General features: G+C 40.3%; 1 protein-coding gene across 9 annotated transcripts in view; it reads left to right on the forward strand.

Moving 5' to 3' along the window:
* Window positions 1-19,163, forward strand: part of LOC144211314 (glutamate receptor ionotropic, delta-1-like) — a 111,444-nt gene that overhangs the window by 34,619 nt on the left and 57,662 nt on the right. For all 9 annotated transcript variants that reach the window (XR_013329577.1, XR_013329578.1, XR_013329579.1 and 6 more), the window contains 3 exons: window positions 8,160-8,444; window positions 14,154-14,359; window positions 18,589-18,642. Coding sequence is in view for 6 of the 9 variants with exons in the window: in XM_077738438.1 (XP_077594564.1) it covers window positions 8,160-8,444; window positions 14,154-14,359; window positions 18,589-18,642 (545 nt within the window). In the remaining 3 variants the exon portion in view is untranslated. The remainder of the gene's footprint in view (window positions 1-8,159; window positions 8,445-14,153; window positions 14,360-18,588; window positions 18,643-19,163) is intronic.

Here is a 19,163-nt window from a genome sequence, read left to right on the forward strand (position 1 = left end):
AGAATGAAATAGTCAAAACTTTCATGCACTTATTAGAAGAGAAAAATACTTGACTCGTATTTTTAGCAGAACTGCTGCAACAAAAGCAGATATAATATTATATTTTTGGATGTAAAAGAACAAAAAAAAGGCTAAGAATATAGATTCTGCAATGGCTGTTTGCAGCAGTAGTGGATGGAGAAAAAAAGGATAGTAAACGTGTCCAAGTCTGCAGGATGAAATGGCACTCCGTGATTGGTTAGAATTTTCACAAGGCTCAATAGAGTCAGTGGCCATCTGCAAATTGCACAATGAGAAATCGGAACTCATCTGTCAGGACCACCAGGAATCTTTCTGTCACATCTGAATGGAATTTGGAATCCACTCTGGCCACAAATGATGTCTGCGCAATGAAGATTATTGTGAGAATTTGCAGAAACTTGTGAAGGAACAATTGATTCGAAGCTATTGCAATGAGCAGTTCAGATAGACGAGGTTCCAAAAGGAACGGACTGGTAGCAAGATTAAAAAGAATTTTTAGAAGCTGCATTGTTTTGTGAGGAGAGTGGTCTATTCTTAGGAAAGATGAGCTCACAGAAATATCAAAATCACACTTTATTAAGAAAATATCGAGTTGGAATGAACATAATCCACCCAAAAAGCCCAAATAGCAATTCAAACTCTCAATGGATATTTAATTTGGGGGAAAATTTTAGTGCTAGACTCTAAAGGTTTTCTGAAGATTTCTGTGAAGTCAAGATTTTTTATTTTAACGTGTTAAATTTGTTTAGCTTTGTGTGTTTGGGGTTTAATATTTTATATAACATTGTATCACCAATAAGGTGCATAGTTTCTGTCATTAATTCCTATGACAGAAATGTATGTATTACTAAAATTGCCTCAGATTAGCAATAAAAAAAATAGCCGTCACTGCCAAAATGGAATTTTAATTGAATAGGCGTAGTTGAAAATGAATGAATGTCAATATTTATTGGAGGTCATTTCTTTCATTCATACCTTTCACTTAAAAAAAATCCCTTTTGTGGAAAGATTCTCTCTCTTGCTATTTAATATTATTTAAAATCCCTGCTTGAGTCAAAGCCACAAGTGACAAAAGACATCATCTTGTTTCCTTTTCATTTTCTCATTTGTACAAATAGCAGAACTCCAATTCATAATTTCTTCACTTGGCCTCCATGGAAAATAAATTGCTCTTTCATTCTGTACACAAACAATACGAATGATCTAATCCTAAAATGTAATGCTCCCACTTCACCTTGGCGCTCCGTCCTAAAAAAAACCTTTGTTTTGACACACGTGTGTCCAATTGTTTTCTTCTACCAAAGTCATTTTTCCATGTTGACAATGTATATGCCACCAAGTCCCAATCATATTAATATCTGCCCCCACACCAGTATTTCCAATTCCATGCGCACACACACACATTTATACTCACACTCAGTCCACCTGCTGCAGTGTGATATCCTCTTCACCATATCAGAGCAGAAATATGATTTTACACTCATCAGTCACGGGAGCTTAAACTCAACACACTGCCCTTTACACACACATATATATACACACACACACATACACACACACACACACACACACACGCTTTCACGGACGAGTCCTCCATTCGAATTCTATTCAGTAAATGCCAGCCAGAGAGCGCCTTTACACCCGAAGGAAAGCCGTGGCTGCGATCGCACCCGCCCGCGGCTGATTACTGAGCATGCGTTGGCGACTGGTGGAATGGGTTGACCAATTGGTTAGTATGAATTGCGATGTATATGTCCAATCTGTTATGAGTTGGAGGGTTGGCAGAGGTTAAAATGGAATGGATTCAAAATGGATTGGACATCTATCAACACTAGCGACAGTCAATAAGTAATGAATGAACTCCCACTTCAGAGACATTCACTTGCACTGGAAAAAGTAGACTGGCCATCACCGTCAATGGCGTCCCATTGATTAATGTTGGGGTAAAATTACATTAGATAACTTTATTTTTCCGGTATTTGGGAAATTTTATTGTTATAGTAGCAAGAGTTTGAGAATACAGACACAGCAAAAGACATTTTAGACAAATAAATAGATGATAAATAAGTCAATACATAAATATATAGAAATGAATTCGTAAATCAGGCAGTTATAGTCACTCAAAATCTTACATAATCCACAGCATTGACAGTGTTCCAGAAATGTCAACAATTGACGAAATTCTGGGAATTTCACAATTATATATTGTGTACAATGTTACACATCTATGGGTGGTGAAATGGTGCAATATTAAAGGTGCTTGGCCCCTTGAGATGCTTATCTGGCAGCCAAGATGAAGCGCAAAACTGTCACCTGCCTGAACTCTGACCCCTCCGTGATTGCGTTCCGGTTTAGCGGATGATGAGATTGACGCCAGTGTGCGAAAGACAATTTGACCCCGTTGGCTCGTGTGTGAATGTGTTTGGACTTGTCTTTTAATGCTTCTATTTTCACGTGTCACTCCCAGTGCTTTTTCCTTGTGATATTTGGAAAGACAAATATCTTTTTGTGCTCTAGTCTTGATGTTTTTTTGTGTGGCCCCAACACTTGACAATCCATCATAGAGGACATCTTAGTTGCTTTGCCCGTGTCAAAATGGGAATATGCGTGTGTTCTTGACCTTGTGTGTTAGTGTGACACCAAACTTGACATGACACTAACACCTTGACTGAGGGAGCATTTTTTGGCCAGGTTTCCAAAAGAAGACTGTGGTGTTAAAGTGTGTGAATTGAAAGAGGGGGGGATGTGGAGGTTGGGGGGGAGTTTTTGACCTTGGTGGTCAAGTACGAGTGTGTGTGTGTGTGTCTTTTGGGTGTGAGAAACTGTGTTTGACCATGACAGTCGTCGGTGTGTCTTTGTGTTTGGGATGTTGTCTTTGACCGTGGTGGGTACATTTGTGCAGGTGCACAAAAATATTGTTTTGAATAGTTCACTGATTATAGCTTATTTTTGCAATTAGATGACTCCTTTGGCCCAATAAAAATAACTTGTATAACAATCTTTACATATTACATATTATATTTATATCCAGGATTTAAAATTATAGTTGGAAGATGGAGATTAGAATGAAAATTATGACAGAAAAATAATAATATTGTGGAACTCTATCTCTGCAATTGCAGATTTTTACATTAATGTGATTTTAATTCATTACAAAGATAATTATCTGCTTTTAAAGATGATAAAAATCAATAATATTTACTGTTTCTTCCTACTTAAATGAATATAAAATGTACAGTTTTATTATATATATACTTTTCAAAATAAGTAAAACTTTTATATATGATAAACACTGTTTTTCTTTAGTACCATATTTATTACCAAATGTATAAATCTAAATTAAAATAAATAGAGGATATATATATAGAGGAGCTTTTACAAAAAAAAGAGATTTATAAAAAGAATCATTGACTGTCCAAATGGTTATCGATTCATTTGATAATCGATTTATCGTGGAATTGTTGATAAATCAGCCGAAAAGTGCCTATGCATGCATTTGTGTGTATCACTACTAGTATTTGTGCACATACGTATTTATACGTGTGCGTAATACATAATGATTGCAAGCACAATGATCCTGGTATAGAATTGAGTCCAACTTTTTAAGCCCTGCGGTTAGTTGCTATTTTGTTTGCACCCCTGCGTGTGTTTGTGCACTCATGAATTGAGTGAAAAAGCTCTATCCTACTGTTTTCCACGTATTTGTTTCCTCTCCAAGTGTCCACCCGCATTCTCATTGTCGTCGGCATGCCGCAAGCGACTTATTTACTTTACGAAAAAGCGCTAATCCGCCCTCTTCTTCTCTTCTCTCCTTGGTGTATTTGTCGCCCCCCGCGTGCGATTCCTCCAGGTGAACAAAACAAACCCCCTGTCCGAGCGCCACCGTGGCGTTTAACGGCCAATCCGACCATCGATCGCTGCCGTCTGAGCGTGACGCCTCTTTCTTTTAACACCTGTGGGAGCCTCTTAATATTTATTACGTGCCCGAGTCGTGCACGTGCCTGTCCGTGGACGCTACTTGCACGTTTTGAATAGATCGTAATGTAATATTTGCGTGCAGGGATGCCAGATGAACCACGACAATGGCTACAGACAGCATTTTATTGTCCTCTGGTTCGGTTGGTCAGAGACTAAACTGCTCAACGAGCAAAATGTGTGGAGATCTGTGCTCGCAATAATCACTTGGGCTGGTTTTTGTCACGTTATTAGATAAATATTGATTGGGAATGGTCGGCACAATGAAGGTTTTATTGCGTTGTTTTGCTTTTTTAGTTCGATATTGAATGTGTTTTATTAGCTTTGGTTGTGCTATCATCGATCATTGATTGTGTCACGATGTCACGATGCAGTTGCAGTTTTTTTTATATCATGATACATAAATGATATCAATCACGTCAAAGCGCATCGCGTATGAGGTTTGCGGAAACAAAAACTCAATTTTTTTCTCTTAAATATGTATTTGTATAATGATATGATTAACTACATTGCAATCCTAAAGGGATTTTTAAAAAAAAAATATACCAAAGCTACTGTGATATGTTTGCATAACATAACATTTATAAAAAAATAGTTTTTGTTCATATCTACATTAGTAGTTAATTTTCATGCCAGTCAAAATCTGTCTACCATATTTTTTTACACTATAAATCACCCCTGAGTATAAATTGTACCATCCAAAGAATACACAAATGAGAGTATTTTAGATACTTTATGTAAGTCTCAGGCCAAACCAAACTATGAAAAAAAAATGGGATTTATAGTCCGGAAAATACAGTAATTCACGATCTTCTCTAGTTTAATTTAGCCGAATAATTAAAATTTCTACATTCCTTCATGCTTTAAACAAAATTGTTACAATCTGTATGACTTCTAATTCTATTTTTCACATTGCCAGTATTTCCATATTTTCACATTTTAGCAGCAGATTAAACATTTTACAGATAATAATTTTATCATTTGATCATATATCATATCATCTCTCCACAACATCATCGTCTTCCTCGCCTTGATATAACAGAATATAATTTTTTTTTCCCCCCAAAAGCTCTTAAAATTTAAAGATAAACCTGCCCCAGTTGGACTCAAATGGCCCCTTCGTGACACGGAGGTCAAAGGTTATGTTTGTGGTGCGCTCCGGTCTTGTATCTCATCTTTTAAACACGAGTGTCTTGACACGAGACAACGTACACATCTTGTTGCATCTTTTATTCAGTATTCGACGGCTGAGGAGGCAGAAATGCGCTAGCTTTGGTGCGTTGGTGCAGGGATTTCACCCGCTCACCAATATTGACAGTGAGATAAATCCCATCTATTTTGACTGGGGGAGCCTGACGTCTTTATTTGGCTGTCTTGAAACGTTCCCGTCGCAATTGGTTAGCATAGGTTGTGACTGTGGAGGACAGGGCGTCCATTTTTTTCCATTCTAGTCTTCCTTATTCCTTGTTTTTCCTCCTTTTCTTTTACCCTTTTAATCTCCCCCTATTTTTCCACTTTCTTTGTCATTGCCTTTTATGTTCTCCCTTTTGAACATTCTTAATTTTCTATAATTTCCCGTCATTTGACTTATCATTTTCTTCCTTTTCTCTTCATCTTTTCAGCTTTTAATGTATGCTTTTATTCTCATATATATCACCATTATTTTCCCCACTCGATCCTTTTCATGGCTCCTTTTCTCTCATTTTTTTCCCCTCTTATCACATTTTGCTCTTTATTACTCCCCTTTTATATTCCCAAGGCTCTTCATATGATTTCTTCCGTCTTCCTCTCTTTTTCTTCGCTATTCTTGAACCTTTTCTTCTTTGGACTCCTTGTATTCTTTGCATCATCACCTTTTTATTGTTGTTGTTGTTAGTGTTGTTTACATGAGCGCTACATTTTAGTGCAACTTGTCTTCCAAAGTTTGAAAAGTGCTGTCCCACAGTCACCAACTGTTGAAGGTGAAGCCAATTGGTCGAGTTCCAAAGTGAAATTCATTTGCCCTCCCTTTGCTCTTCACCTTCTCGGCATCTTCGTCACCCTCCTCTTCGCCACCTTCTTTTCCATCATTTGTCTCCGTCCAGCGGTCGAAGCAAATTCGTCCTCCCCACCCCCGACTGCCCGACATTCATCTTCATGGTCCAATCTCAGTTCCTCCTGTAATCTCTCTGCGGCGCCTTTTCTTCTTCTAATGCTCCTTTTCCATCATTGTTACTTTCTCCATTCTCATCCGCCCTCCCCCCATCCACCCGACGTTACTCCCTTTTTTTTTTTTGGGAAGAGACGCACGACCCTTGGTGGAATCCACAAAGGACGAATTGATTATATGATAGAAGGACATGATGTTATAATGTGATGCAGTACATCAATGTAAAGAGGGTCTGATGGTGTTTTTTTTAATCACAATGAGAGTGCTAACAGTAATTATGATAGCTTTGTGATTGTCATTCGTTATGAGGGTGGTATCATGACAATGGTATTGTTAACACAAGGCAACACAAGTTTTCAGTGTTTTAGGATCTGATAGCTGCTAACAAGATCTTAGATTCTTTAGAAAATATGAGTTTTTTTACCCATCAAGATGAGTTGTATATGTAAAATGTGTTTTTTTCCTTCCAAAATCCACCATTACTATTTCTCAAAGGGGCAATTAGGCCAACTGACATTTTTTTAGATATTGAACAAAAATTAGGTCATGCAAAATGTTTGTTTTGAATCCCTTCCCCTTTGAATGAATCATGTTTACAGAGTAGTCCGTAAAGCATATTTACTAACCAAATAAGAGAGTCATTTCTAGATAAGCTTTAGCAATTTTTGAATACAAGTCTTTGGAAAATGACCTGAACATTTCCAACAATTTATTTCCTCTCTCGCCCCAACACAAGGTTATAAAGACAAAAAAGACCTCTCTTACATACACTAATCTGTTTGATAATTTCATTTTTGACAAGAAACCACTTCAAAAAAATCTCAGATGAATTACTTTATTAATATCCTGCAATTAAATCTGGAATTGATTAAAAAATACATTCATCACCTAGTCCTATCCTTAATGGTTTTGCTTGTTTTTTATTTAAAAAATGCCCTTTAAAAACTGGGTTAATAATTCTAAACCATTAGATTGCTTACCATTGCTGCCCATTCCATTTTAGCTAAAAGGTCTGTCATTGATACTAAATTCCTGCCAACCTCTCCCATTTCAACTGAATTGGACGTCTAACCCAATCAACAGCAGTGCAAATTTCAATCAAATTTGACCCAAACAACATCAGATCAATGATGCAAGCAAGTCCCCCCCCCCCTCCAAAACTGAAGCGCAATCCGCGTATTAATTATGATCGCAGATGAAATATTGACAACACGGCACGCGTGAGCAGCTCGACGCTCGATTGGTTCGCTAGCGACGATGCCGTTCCCGCGGCATAGCGTTCCTCCTGACCGATTGAGAAGATAGATCGTATAATTAAGCAGCAGAGAGATTAGAACCCAATGGCCTGGGGTGAATAAATGAGCTCAGAGGGCGGAAAGACAATTTGTGCGTGCTCTAGTCATCGCCGTCTGTAGTGGGACATGCCAGGAACATTCGCCTCGGAGCCTAAAGGCGCCAATCGCAACATGGTCTAGAGACTAATTAGTCTCCAGTAACAATGTGACACGTTAATCTGGTCTGTGACGTTAATTGAAAGCAACAATGCTCCACAGATACTTTTCCAAGACAATCCAATTGGGCCCAAATCTTACATTTTAACCTGCAAATATGATCCCAATTGGGCAAGTCATTTTATTCTTAATAATTGAGAGGAAAAAGCCATCGGTGCGAAATGTTTGCACTCCTTTGTAAGCCAATTTTAATTTTCCAGTTTGACAGTTGATATAATGATTGCAAAGTATATTGGCGTTGTTAGCAGACTTCATTTAATTTCATATTACGAATTTGCCATTAAGACACACACAAATTAATAACAGCAGAAATACTTTGCACACATATTTGACAAGGCAAACTTTAGTATTTTGGGAAGCTGTTTCTGATGATTTTTGCTGACAAATGGATGCTTTTATCCAACTTTTCCTTACAAAACCTGAATGTTTTTCTCCAAGATGCAAGTTTACACTGAAATACATTTGTTTTGGTCTTAAAACATGAACTTTTCCTCCCTCCCCAGCTTGCGAATTGATGAACCAGGGCATCCTGGCACTGGTGACGTCGACCGGCTGCGCCTCAGCCAGCGCCTTGCAGTCTCTAACCGACGCCATGCACATCCCGCACTTGTACATCCAGAGGAATGGAGGAGGCTCGCCCAGGACTGCCTGCCAGCTCAATCCCAGCCCCGGCGGTCGTGGCTACACATTAGCGGCCCGACCGCCCGTCCGCCTCAATGACGTTATGCTGACGCTGGTTGAAGAGTTGCGCTGGCAAAAGTTCATCATATTCTACGACATTGAATACGGTACGTGACAAGGTTTTTGACTGTCGGCCATTGACGACTATTGACATTTGATTTGTTCGAATTGAGAGGAGCAATTCAAATGAATTGGATGTCAATGGAACTATATAGCCTCTAGAAATACCCTTTTTTGTGTCGCTATGGTCAACAGAGCTGTTCAGAAGTACCGTTGGAAATGTTTATTGGAGTATTCCATTTTGTTTTGATGTTTGGAATCATCCGTTTATATGCACAAATGTTCAAGGTTATAAAAAAAGATGTATTCCTTTGGCACGGTGATGTTATCACGCACAGAGAATGAGGGAAAGGTTCTTTTTTTAAGTTTTCTTACTTTCCCAAAAACATTTTTATGGTCTTGTATTAGACAGCAACAATCTGAGACTTAGAGTCATTGCAACTGAAGCATGCATTGAAGGAAACTTCTTTCTAAAGCGGCCATCTTGGTCATACTTATAGAAAAATGTTAACCATGGATTGTAAAAAAAACTGCACTTGTTTGAGTTTTGGAAGCAAAAATCCAATTCAAAAGGGGATTTTGAATCAATGTAAACAAGGCCATTGTTCCAAGTCCAGTTAGTCGGAAGTAGACAAATTGCAGCGGGCCTCAGCTGGAGCAGAAGCCATGGATGTTTCCCATGTTCCCTTGCAGTTGAGCTGACTGATTTCCGGTGCTCACTTTTCCCATTTGCCACCCAAAAGCTTTTCTTGGGTAAAAAGCTTAGTCGCAGGAAATCTTAATGGAATCGCATGGGGACCTCGGGGATGTCCGAGCGGGATCGATGGCGCCAACAATGGAGCGTGCAGATGAATGCTTCAAGATTGAGAACGGAACGCTTGGTCCTGGCCCAACGGGGAAAACACTCGGGCGCTCACACAAACACACAAATGGCGAGGCTCAGCTGAGCGTGACACTGCAGTTCAGAGCGGGAATCTCACACACGGACACGCTGCGATGCACCCTGGGAAAAGTGCCTTTCACCAGCTGTCAGTCACAACCCGCTTTGGACCCCGGGGAGGCCAAAGATACACTGATGTGGGCTCCAGGGGTTGAAGCTGTCGGTCGCGGGGGTCACTCGCTGTCCACCGCATGCACATCAAACACTTGCGGCCGTTCACGGTATTGATTTTTCAAGGGGTTTTATTTACATTTCAATCTTCGATCAAGCCCTTTAAAGGAGAATAGAACGAGATGTCACGTTCATGTGGCCAGTAGAGTCTGTGGCAAAGAACTAACACTTGGTTGGAATCTCCCGCTGGATTGGATAACTTTATCCCGTATTCGGGAAATTTTGTTGTCACAGTAGCAAAAGCGTGAGGATTCAAAAGTAGGAAAGGCATTTTAGACATTAATAGATGGGTAATAAGTAAGTTAATATATATAAGCACATATATACCCACACATATAAGCACATATATACATACACATATATAAGCACATATATATACACATATATAATCAGCACATAGATGTACATGGATGGATATGGTAGGTCTTAACACAGCCAATTTTTTGTTAAAATAGGCTATTGACGTTACCGTGGTTACTTGCTGATGTTTTGCAATTCTTAAGTTGGGGAGGTGTTTTTCCTACAAAGTTGGATATTTTTGCTGGTAGAGGCTAACTCGGCTTGTTATTCTTTTTTGGCACCGTCCTCGCAAAAATGGCAAATTTGTGGATGATGAGGTGCCCAAATCGGTCTGCAGAGTGCTGGGATAGAGTTTATTATTATATTTTTTTATTCTATTTTGACGGGTAGGGCTGGCAGTCACCATTGGATTGAATGTCTATCACCATCTAAGGCAATGGATGAGTTAAAAATCTGCATTTTGTTCTATTTCTGACTTGACTTTCACAGAAAATCCGCCCTGTTCCTTGAAATGAAAACGAGGTTCTCAGGAAGAGAAGGCGCTACAGTACGTCTTCATAAATGTATTCAGCACATTAACGTGACGCAGCGTCAGACTAACGCGCTAAGACGGCCGCGCCCGTTGATCAGGATGAGTGGAGATGGATGGAGACGAAAACCAAAGCCCCCATTGGCCTCGCGGGGCTTTCGCTCGCCTTTCCTGTCTCGCCGCGCGCGAGGTGAAGGCTGCGGAGGAGACAGGAAGCCAATTAGTTGTGTGCTGGCCTTAATTGAAATCCAGCAGCCAATTTAAGTTTACATTATCTGCGCGGGAGAAGTTTTGATGCGATGCGGACCGCTGCTGAAACTCGTCAAAGTTTCCCTCATACTCGTCCGATGGCGATGCAACAATTCATTTTTTTGGCTGGAATTCGATAATCTGAAGAAAACAGAATCTAAATATCATCTGCATGTGAATGAGATTTTTATTTTATTTGTCCCCAGCACAAAGTTTGCAGGTTTGATCACCTTCCTTGGTGACCTTGTCAAAGTACTTAGCAATCCTTAGCAAATACTGAACCTAACGTTGCCCCAGATGCTCCGTCAGGTGAGTACTCTGCAAGTACTAAAGTAATATAACAGTGAAAATGTATCTAACACTTTTTTGGTCCAAAACTAAGACTTGGATAGAGTGTAGAAGCTCTGTTCCTAAACCTAGTCAATAAATTTGTAGACTAAAGTGACCAAGCAACCCATATTAGTGGAATCTGGTCCACAACACTCCCAAAGTACAGAACTCTCTGAGGAACCCATTCATTTGGAATCTGGCTTCCGATTTCGCCATTACCGTTCCGCTCCAGAACCAGTCATATTTACCGTGTAAAAAAATAAGCTCACCATACAGTCCACTTATTGAACATATTCTTCTCTATGGATGATGATGTCCATTCCGTTTGAAATGAGGAAGGATGCCAGCATGTTGTGTTGCCTTAAGAAACTCTGTTTGGATCTTATTTCTCGACTTCAGCCCCAGAGAGAAGAGAACTCGCCTCATAGTCCCAGACTCGTCTTCTTACTTTTCCCATCCACCAATCAGCACACAGCGCAGTTTGTTGTTCCTCCACCCCATGGGTATCCGGCCGGTACGCATGATAACCCAATGGGGATGGAGCCAGAAAGCTACACCTCAGCCGAGTTATTATTATCCGTTCCCCCCCACCACGCGTTTTCCTTCCGCTTGACAAAGCGCTCTACGTCCTTGCGTAAAGTTAAAAAGCCCCGTGCCCCCAAAGGCGGCAAAGCGTCCGTCAGCTTGTGACTCTTGAAGGTCCGCAGTGGAGCACTTGGCCAATCTGCTTTACGGCGCCGACCTTTTAATGGAATGTTTTACGCTTTACGATCCATCGCAAACAATCCACCCGCTAAAGTTCACACTGGTAATTGTCTCTTAATTGTGGTTTGGACCAAAGAGGCAATTGGCCACTCAGCCTACGTTGGCGAGCTGGAGACCGTTACCTCTCGGCTTCACGGTGACGCGGCTGGGGGTCTTCTCATTAGCTGTTCTTCGTGCTCGTTAGCCGCAACTCTAGGAAAACATCATTTAAGGCCAATCAAGTCACACAAGGGGTTGCGACGTTCTCTTGTCTGGCGCTCGCTGTTTTTCTCGGCATCAAAGTCTGACCTGGCTGTGAGCTTTTGAATATTTCAAGTGAGACATGGGCTAACTTTCATCAAGACATGTGCAGACTCGGGGAAAGAAAAAAATACAAATGAAGTAAACTGGTCTCTGCCAGAATTTGGGAAAAACAATAGATAAACAGTGCCCTCTAGCAGCAGCATTCATCACAGTTGTTTGGACGATGGCAGGCCCGTCCGGTCATTCATGCCAATGACTTGTGTTTGTCTATATTTTCCTTTTGTACTCTGCAATTAATAAGGCGACCAGTTGTTTGTCTTTCAATTGACTAGCTCTCAGTGTTTATCTTCATGTCGCCTGACACCAAAAGGCCACGGGGTCATTGTTTGTTTTAATGTGACCTGACATTTACCGTCAACTTGTGCAGTAACTCGTTGGTTGCCATTGATGTTGATACATCGTCCAGATAGGGGGACGTCAGCGACCCTGTCAAGGCCAATTGGACGTCTATTGGCGTCCAGGCTATAGAAGGAGATCATTATTTATATGTAGCTTGACATTGACCCATGACCTGCCCGTTGTTTTAGTGCCTAACGACATCTAGTCGCACCCAGTGGTTAATTTGCCTTCACGGACTCGGACACAGATTGCTGACCAGTCATTTTTTGTTCTAATTTGCCGTGACATTGACAGGCGTCCAGGCCATTTCTAAATATACTTCGACATTGTCCCGAGTCCAGTCCATTCTTAGTCTTAAGGACCAATGACTTTGCTAAACAACCAATATGTTGTTTGTATAAATGTGCCTGGACATTGACAAGTGACCAGTCCATTAATAGTCTCTCAGTACTCTGACATTGATTGGCGACCCGTCCATTGTTTGTCTGAATAGACACGACTATTGACTGGCAACTAGTTCATTATTTGTCTATATGTTCAATTTAAATTGCTGGCGGATAGTGTATCCTTAGTCAATATGTAGCCACTTCTCTGGTTTGGTCAACAACTCACGTGTCATGATGGGCGTCAGCTGTGTCTGCCTGACTCGCCTCCATATTTTTTCACTATGACATTTGGCGGGTTGAAGCACAGGTGCACCATTAAGACGACAAATGGTCGCTTTGGCTTTCGTGTAACTGGGGATTAGAACAACAGCCGGTGAGGGAGGGGTTTAATGGACCCCCCTACTCGCTCTGCCATGTTTTGCAAGCTGATGGGGGACCTTGGTTTGGAGTAGATATTTTCCTTTTTTATGCTGGCGTCCAGTTAATTTGTCTTTTATGGTCTCATTCCTTCACAAATTCATGGTGATGGACGTCCAATCCACTTTGACTGGGAGAGGATGACAAACAAACGATTAGTGCCAGGCCCTCCCAGTCAAAGTGGATTGGACGTGTCTACCACTGTCAACGAAAGCCAGTGAAGCTAATGAGGTGGCTAAAGATGCCAAAATATTAAAAATGTAAATTCATCATGTGAGTCACACATCGAAGGTCGTACGCCGGGATGCACTTGCCCTCGGGAGCGTTTGATTTACGTCGCATCTGCGACACGCCGATCGGCACGTGACGAGATGGAGGACGATTAGAAACACTGGAAAGCGACAGAGTATTACTGCATTGGAAATAAATCGTGAGATAGATGAGGAATATTACTGTAATTTATTGACTTGCCACCAAATGAATGGACTTGGATGTCTTTAATGTCATTTACAGCCACCATAAGTAATCAACTAATTGACTTATAGTAGGTTATTATCTTCATCAGTAATTATTAAGATTATAGTAACACCAATCAACTTATTTTTCATTTAAAATTAACAAAAACAAATGTTTTCATATTGAAACATTCAAAACTATAAATATTCTCTTCATGTAGTGTTTATTTTTTAAATGTTTCTGTTTTCCTTATTTATAAAAAAAAGATTCTTGTTCTCCTCGAAGGCAGATTATTATTGTAATGTATCAAAATTATTCATAAACATCTGCTTTTTGTTTTGGTAAATGATGATACAGGAAAAATGCATAATATTCATATTCCAATTCTCAGCTAAAATGTAATTTCCACAGTAATAAAACAATAAATAATAAGATATCTATATATAATGGGATTTCCATATATAATGGGATTTCTATATATAATGGGAATTCTATATATAATGGGATTTCTATATATAATGGGAGTCCATGCATAGACTAAAAATGGTTTATGTTTCTGTTTTCCATGCAGACATGCGAGGTCTTCAGGGCTTTCTGGACAGGTCTTGTCGAGATGGTCTGGATGTTTCTCTGCAACGGGTGGACAAGAACATCAGCCAGGTGTTCAACGACCTGTTCACTTCCATGCGGACGGAGGAGCTCAACCGATACCGGGACACGCTGCGCCGAGCCATCCTCTTGCTCAGCCCGCACGCCGCGCACACCTTCATTCAGCAGGTGCGTGCACGTCAGTGTGTTTTCTTTTTTCACCCGTGTCCACCATCCCGTCATCTGGCGTCCAGGGGGGTCGTCAAAGCCTGAAAAAAATCCACAAATGATCAACAAAAGGCAATTCAAAAGCGGCTTAAAAGTGGATTAAAAGCAGATGTTTTCACAGCAGCGCAAAGATAAACGTGGCACATTGCGCTCGTTTTTTCAGGTCCTCGCGCCGGATGCCTATTAGTCCCATGACTGCTTTGTGTTTGCACACCTGCTGTCAATCTCAATTCACTCCTCGCCATTGGTTGCACGTCCAAATCATTTATGATCGTGATGGATTGGACGTCCGTGGCCGGGTGCTCGGATGTTTGGTCGCCAGTCAAATGTACTTAGACTTTAAACAATACTTGGATATTAAACAGTACTTAGATATTAAACAGTACTTAGATATTAAAAAGTACTTAGATATTAAACAGTACTTGGATATTAAACAGTACTTAGATATTAAACAGTACTTAGATATTAAACAGTACTTAGATATTAAACAGTACTTAGATATTAAACAGTACTTAGATATTAAACAGTACTTAGATATTTAACAGTACTCAGATAATAAACAGTACTTAGATATTTAACAGGACTTAGATATTATACAGTACTTGGATATTAAACAGGACTTAGATATTAAACTCTGTCTTAGATATTAAACTCTCTTTCTTAGATATTAAACTCTCTCTCATGAATATAATTTTGAGAGCTGGTTTCGACAGTAAACTCTCTGTCACCATTTGACCGGCGACCAAAAGACCGGCGACCAAAAGACCAGCGACCAAACGTCCTGTCACGCCGTGGCTGCAGCGATGGCGAATGAGTTGAAATTCGCACACGCTGTGAAAACACGAGCACCTACTTCTATGTTCCGACGGTTTTCGAGACACTCATCCATCTCCCACAATGCACTGTTTTTAGCTTCGCTCGCCCCCGCTCGCTGGCTAACACTCATTCTCACTTACTCGCCCACACACGCACACACATTCCAGCAAGCGACAAGCCCAGTCGGGTTGTCCGCGCCCGCACGTTTAAGGTCGGAGCCAAAACAACTCCCAAGTTGTCTCCCGAAGCAACTTTTTTTTCTTTGTCCCGGTTGTCCGTCATTCGTCAGCCTGACGAACGGACGGCGCGGGGACACCATCGAGCGTTCAGGCGGGAACGTTCGGGCCTGATTTATTGGGTAGAGGCGTTTAGGGCGCAAACAGGGTATCAATCTCCGACCGTGTCTGCGAGTCGTACGTAAAACACAGACTCCACAGAGGAGAAACATTCCCGCGACCGCAACTAGCCTCGTAATTAGTGAGAATCCCAAACGCGGCGGCGCTCGATGGCTTAAATGAGGATGATTAGAAGGAACCTTACTCACAAGATAAAGCACGGGCAGGAGATTTTAAACGCTCGCTCGCTTGGGGACGAGAGGACCATTAGACGGCCCTGAAAAACACATCTGTTGATAAAGTTCTGTTTGTTTTGAACTTTGGCCTTTTGAAAAAGATCTCTTCCTAACTTTTTCGTCTGCGCTAATAGGGACTAATTCCTGTCTTTAATATAGATGCGTAATTTACTTTTAATGTAAATTGGATCCAAAAATGGCTGGTTATAGTTGCTATATCAAGACTATGTAACTAAAACAAATGTATGTATTTGTGTTTGTACTTTAATAACACATTTTTGTTGTGTTATGTCTGTCAGTTGTTGTTTTTATTTTTTTTACAAATCTTTCGGTGCACCATGCACAAGTTCACATCGATTTTTGAACTATAGAAATTCTTAAAAAGCCGGAAAAATTCAATACGTGCTTGTTTTATAAAAATAGTAGCCAGCTATTGACACTCAATGAAGCTATTTTTGCAAAAGATATGCCAAGTCGTGCCCAAGTAATATCAATTTATGAAAAATACCTAATTAGCTATAAGATATTGTTGTATTTATATCTATAGCTGTTTTTCTGAGATGTTTTTCTGACCTTCTATAAATTCAGCAAAGTACATCAAACCAAATGAACTGAACTGAGGCAGAAATAGAAGAACAAACATATTCACACACTTTAAGTAAACATTTTCTCCCAAATGATTATTCCATCATCACAATACTCAACGAATCATTTCATAATGGAAGAGTCACCGATTAGTCAATTAAACGCTGATGTTAAGCAGGAAGTATGATCAACACCAGCATACCTGTCAGTCGCAAGATGAATGCGCTTGAGCCAGCGCACTCCAACCGGGGTGAAAAATGACACAATTACCTTCCCGTGATGAAAAGCCAACGTGTGCACTTGTGTACGTGTTTGTGCGGAAGCTTGTAAAAGCATACAACATCATGATACCTCCACTTTTTGGTAGCTTTGGGACTCACTCACGCGTCGTGAAGAGACACATGATGAGCCCACACACACACAAACACACACACTAACACACACACACTGAACACAGATGGTGTCAAGTTGCCCCGGGAGGCCATTTTAGCCTTGCTGGCCCAAGCTTTTGTCTATCTGCAACCATATTGTTTGCGAGAGTCCATCAGCCATGCCGGCGCCATCATGGCAGTGAACTACACACACACACACATACACACACTTACACACATATACACACATGGTCACAGAAACAAAATCACAGACACGCGTAGGTGCAGGATGGAATACCTCGCCCGAGGACGGCAACACGCAGACGTGCGCATGCTGTTGCATACAAATGGACGGGAAGCTGCGTGGTCTCCTAGCAACAGAGTGGGAGACACACTTGAGGGGGCGGGACTAATCAGAGAGTTTCCAAAACCTTAAAATCCAAGCAGGCAGGCACTCGGTCTACAGATATGAAATAAAAACTCCTGGGTCATGACACGCTCATGCACTCCTGAACCAAAACTGCTCAGTCATGAGTTCATGTTCAAAAAAACACATGTGAAGTATTAGTTTGTGGTCAGACACACACAAACACACACACGTGCACACACAGGTGTGTCATTCAATGCCTCATTTCCATTGCACTCATAGGTGTGCCACTCTTGTCTGCATTTCCATCGCCATGGTGACCCCAATGGCCTCTTTCACTCTGTATGCAAATAAGGCGTCTGGACCTCAGCCCCCCATCACGATGAGTAGGACCCTATCCATGTCGTCCGTGTGGTGGTTTATATGTCGAAAGGCGGTCCTCGTTTCGAATATCTATGTTGAAGAAGGCTTTTTTTTGTTTTGGTCGCCATATTCTACAGTCATATGAGTGTCATTGAAGACCAATTGGCCATAGGCGATTGGGATTGATTTTTGTGCAATTTGAGGCAATCACACGTCTAACGAGATCATCTCGTCATCTCCGACCATTTGTCGAATCAAATCAAACGCGTGTACTCTGTACGTTTTTACACTCTCGTTTCACTGCGGCGTTAAGTGTGCGCACATTTGGCATTAAAAGCAAATGTAATGTAGAAAAATCCGTGGGGTGCAGAGGGGAGGCTTCTATGGAGCCATTTTATGTGCCTCTAAAAGCAGGGAAAATCAGAACTGTGATACTCCAACACAATATCAACACAATACGACATGGCAATAATTCAATGGCCATGTTCTTTGTAGCAAATCACCCTTTTATCATCGCGTTTTTGGCAATAAAGCAGATGTAAATGCATCAAAATCTTGGATCATTTTATATTCCAATTTAAAACCAGATCAGTTAAGCCCCTTCTGGCCACTTAACCAGCTATTGGTGTTTTTCGAGTATGGTAAGTAGTTGTTGGTGTATAAAAAAGTAACTTGTGTAGTTGAAACATTTTGTAATATTTGTGTCTTTGCCTAAGATTTAGAAAGAAAACGATTGGGGTGTGATGGGTTTTCCAATTGAATGAAATATGCCAGAAAACATCATTTTAATCATTTTTATTATGGTAAAAATGCATTTACAATAAGGTCAACTAATCTGCTCATTAATAAAGCCATAAGTTAAAACCATAGTTTTACTTTCTATTTAAAAAACCTACAAAATTTGATTTTTGAATTTCCACAGTTGTATATGTAAACAGATAATTCTAAAACTCTAACAAAAATAGAATATTGACAATACCTGCTGTTTACTGGATGTAAACATTCAAGAACATACTGTAAGACAAACAATATACTTACTATATACTACACTACAATCTGTGTCACAACTGTTGCTTTGTTTTCTCTAACAAAAGTTATTTTTGCGTTGTCTTTGCAGGCAGTCGAAACCAATCTGGCCTCCAAGGACAGTCACTGGGTATTTGTTAATGAGGTACGTTTATCAATACCTTTTCTAACCTTATCAATGTACACAACAAACAGGGTGTGGACCACAGGTGGTCCAACATGTTGTTATCACGGTTTTTAACCGTCTTCCTCTCTACTTTAAGCGTCCAAATAGCCATGTTGGCAGCCAATTAACAGTGTTATTGAGTGCGGGTTTGTGTGTGTGTGTGGGGTGGCGTTTTGCCACATACTGCGGGCAGAATCGCACTTATCCGACAACGGCTTCAAATTCACACATTAACTAATTCCCCTCAGCAGTTTCAGTTGTCTTTTTTTTCATGATTTTGTAGCGACCAAAAATAAATATTTAAATGGTATAGATGTATATTAAATCTCCTGATTTTCCCCCTTTTAAATCAATAATTATAATTGTTTAATCAATTTTTCTGTGTTTTTAATTCAACATTTTTAATCTAAAAATATATATAAAAATCTAAAATAAACATTGTTTCCGATCTATAAAAATAATTGAATATTCAGGGCTTTTAATCCAGTTCTTTTAATGCA

This window comes from Stigmatopora nigra, chromosome 18 (assembly GCF_051989575.1).
Source record: "Stigmatopora nigra isolate UIUO_SnigA chromosome 18, RoL_Snig_1.1, whole genome shotgun sequence".
Taxonomy (NCBI): Eukaryota; Metazoa; Chordata; class Actinopteri; order Syngnathiformes; family Syngnathidae; genus Stigmatopora; species Stigmatopora nigra.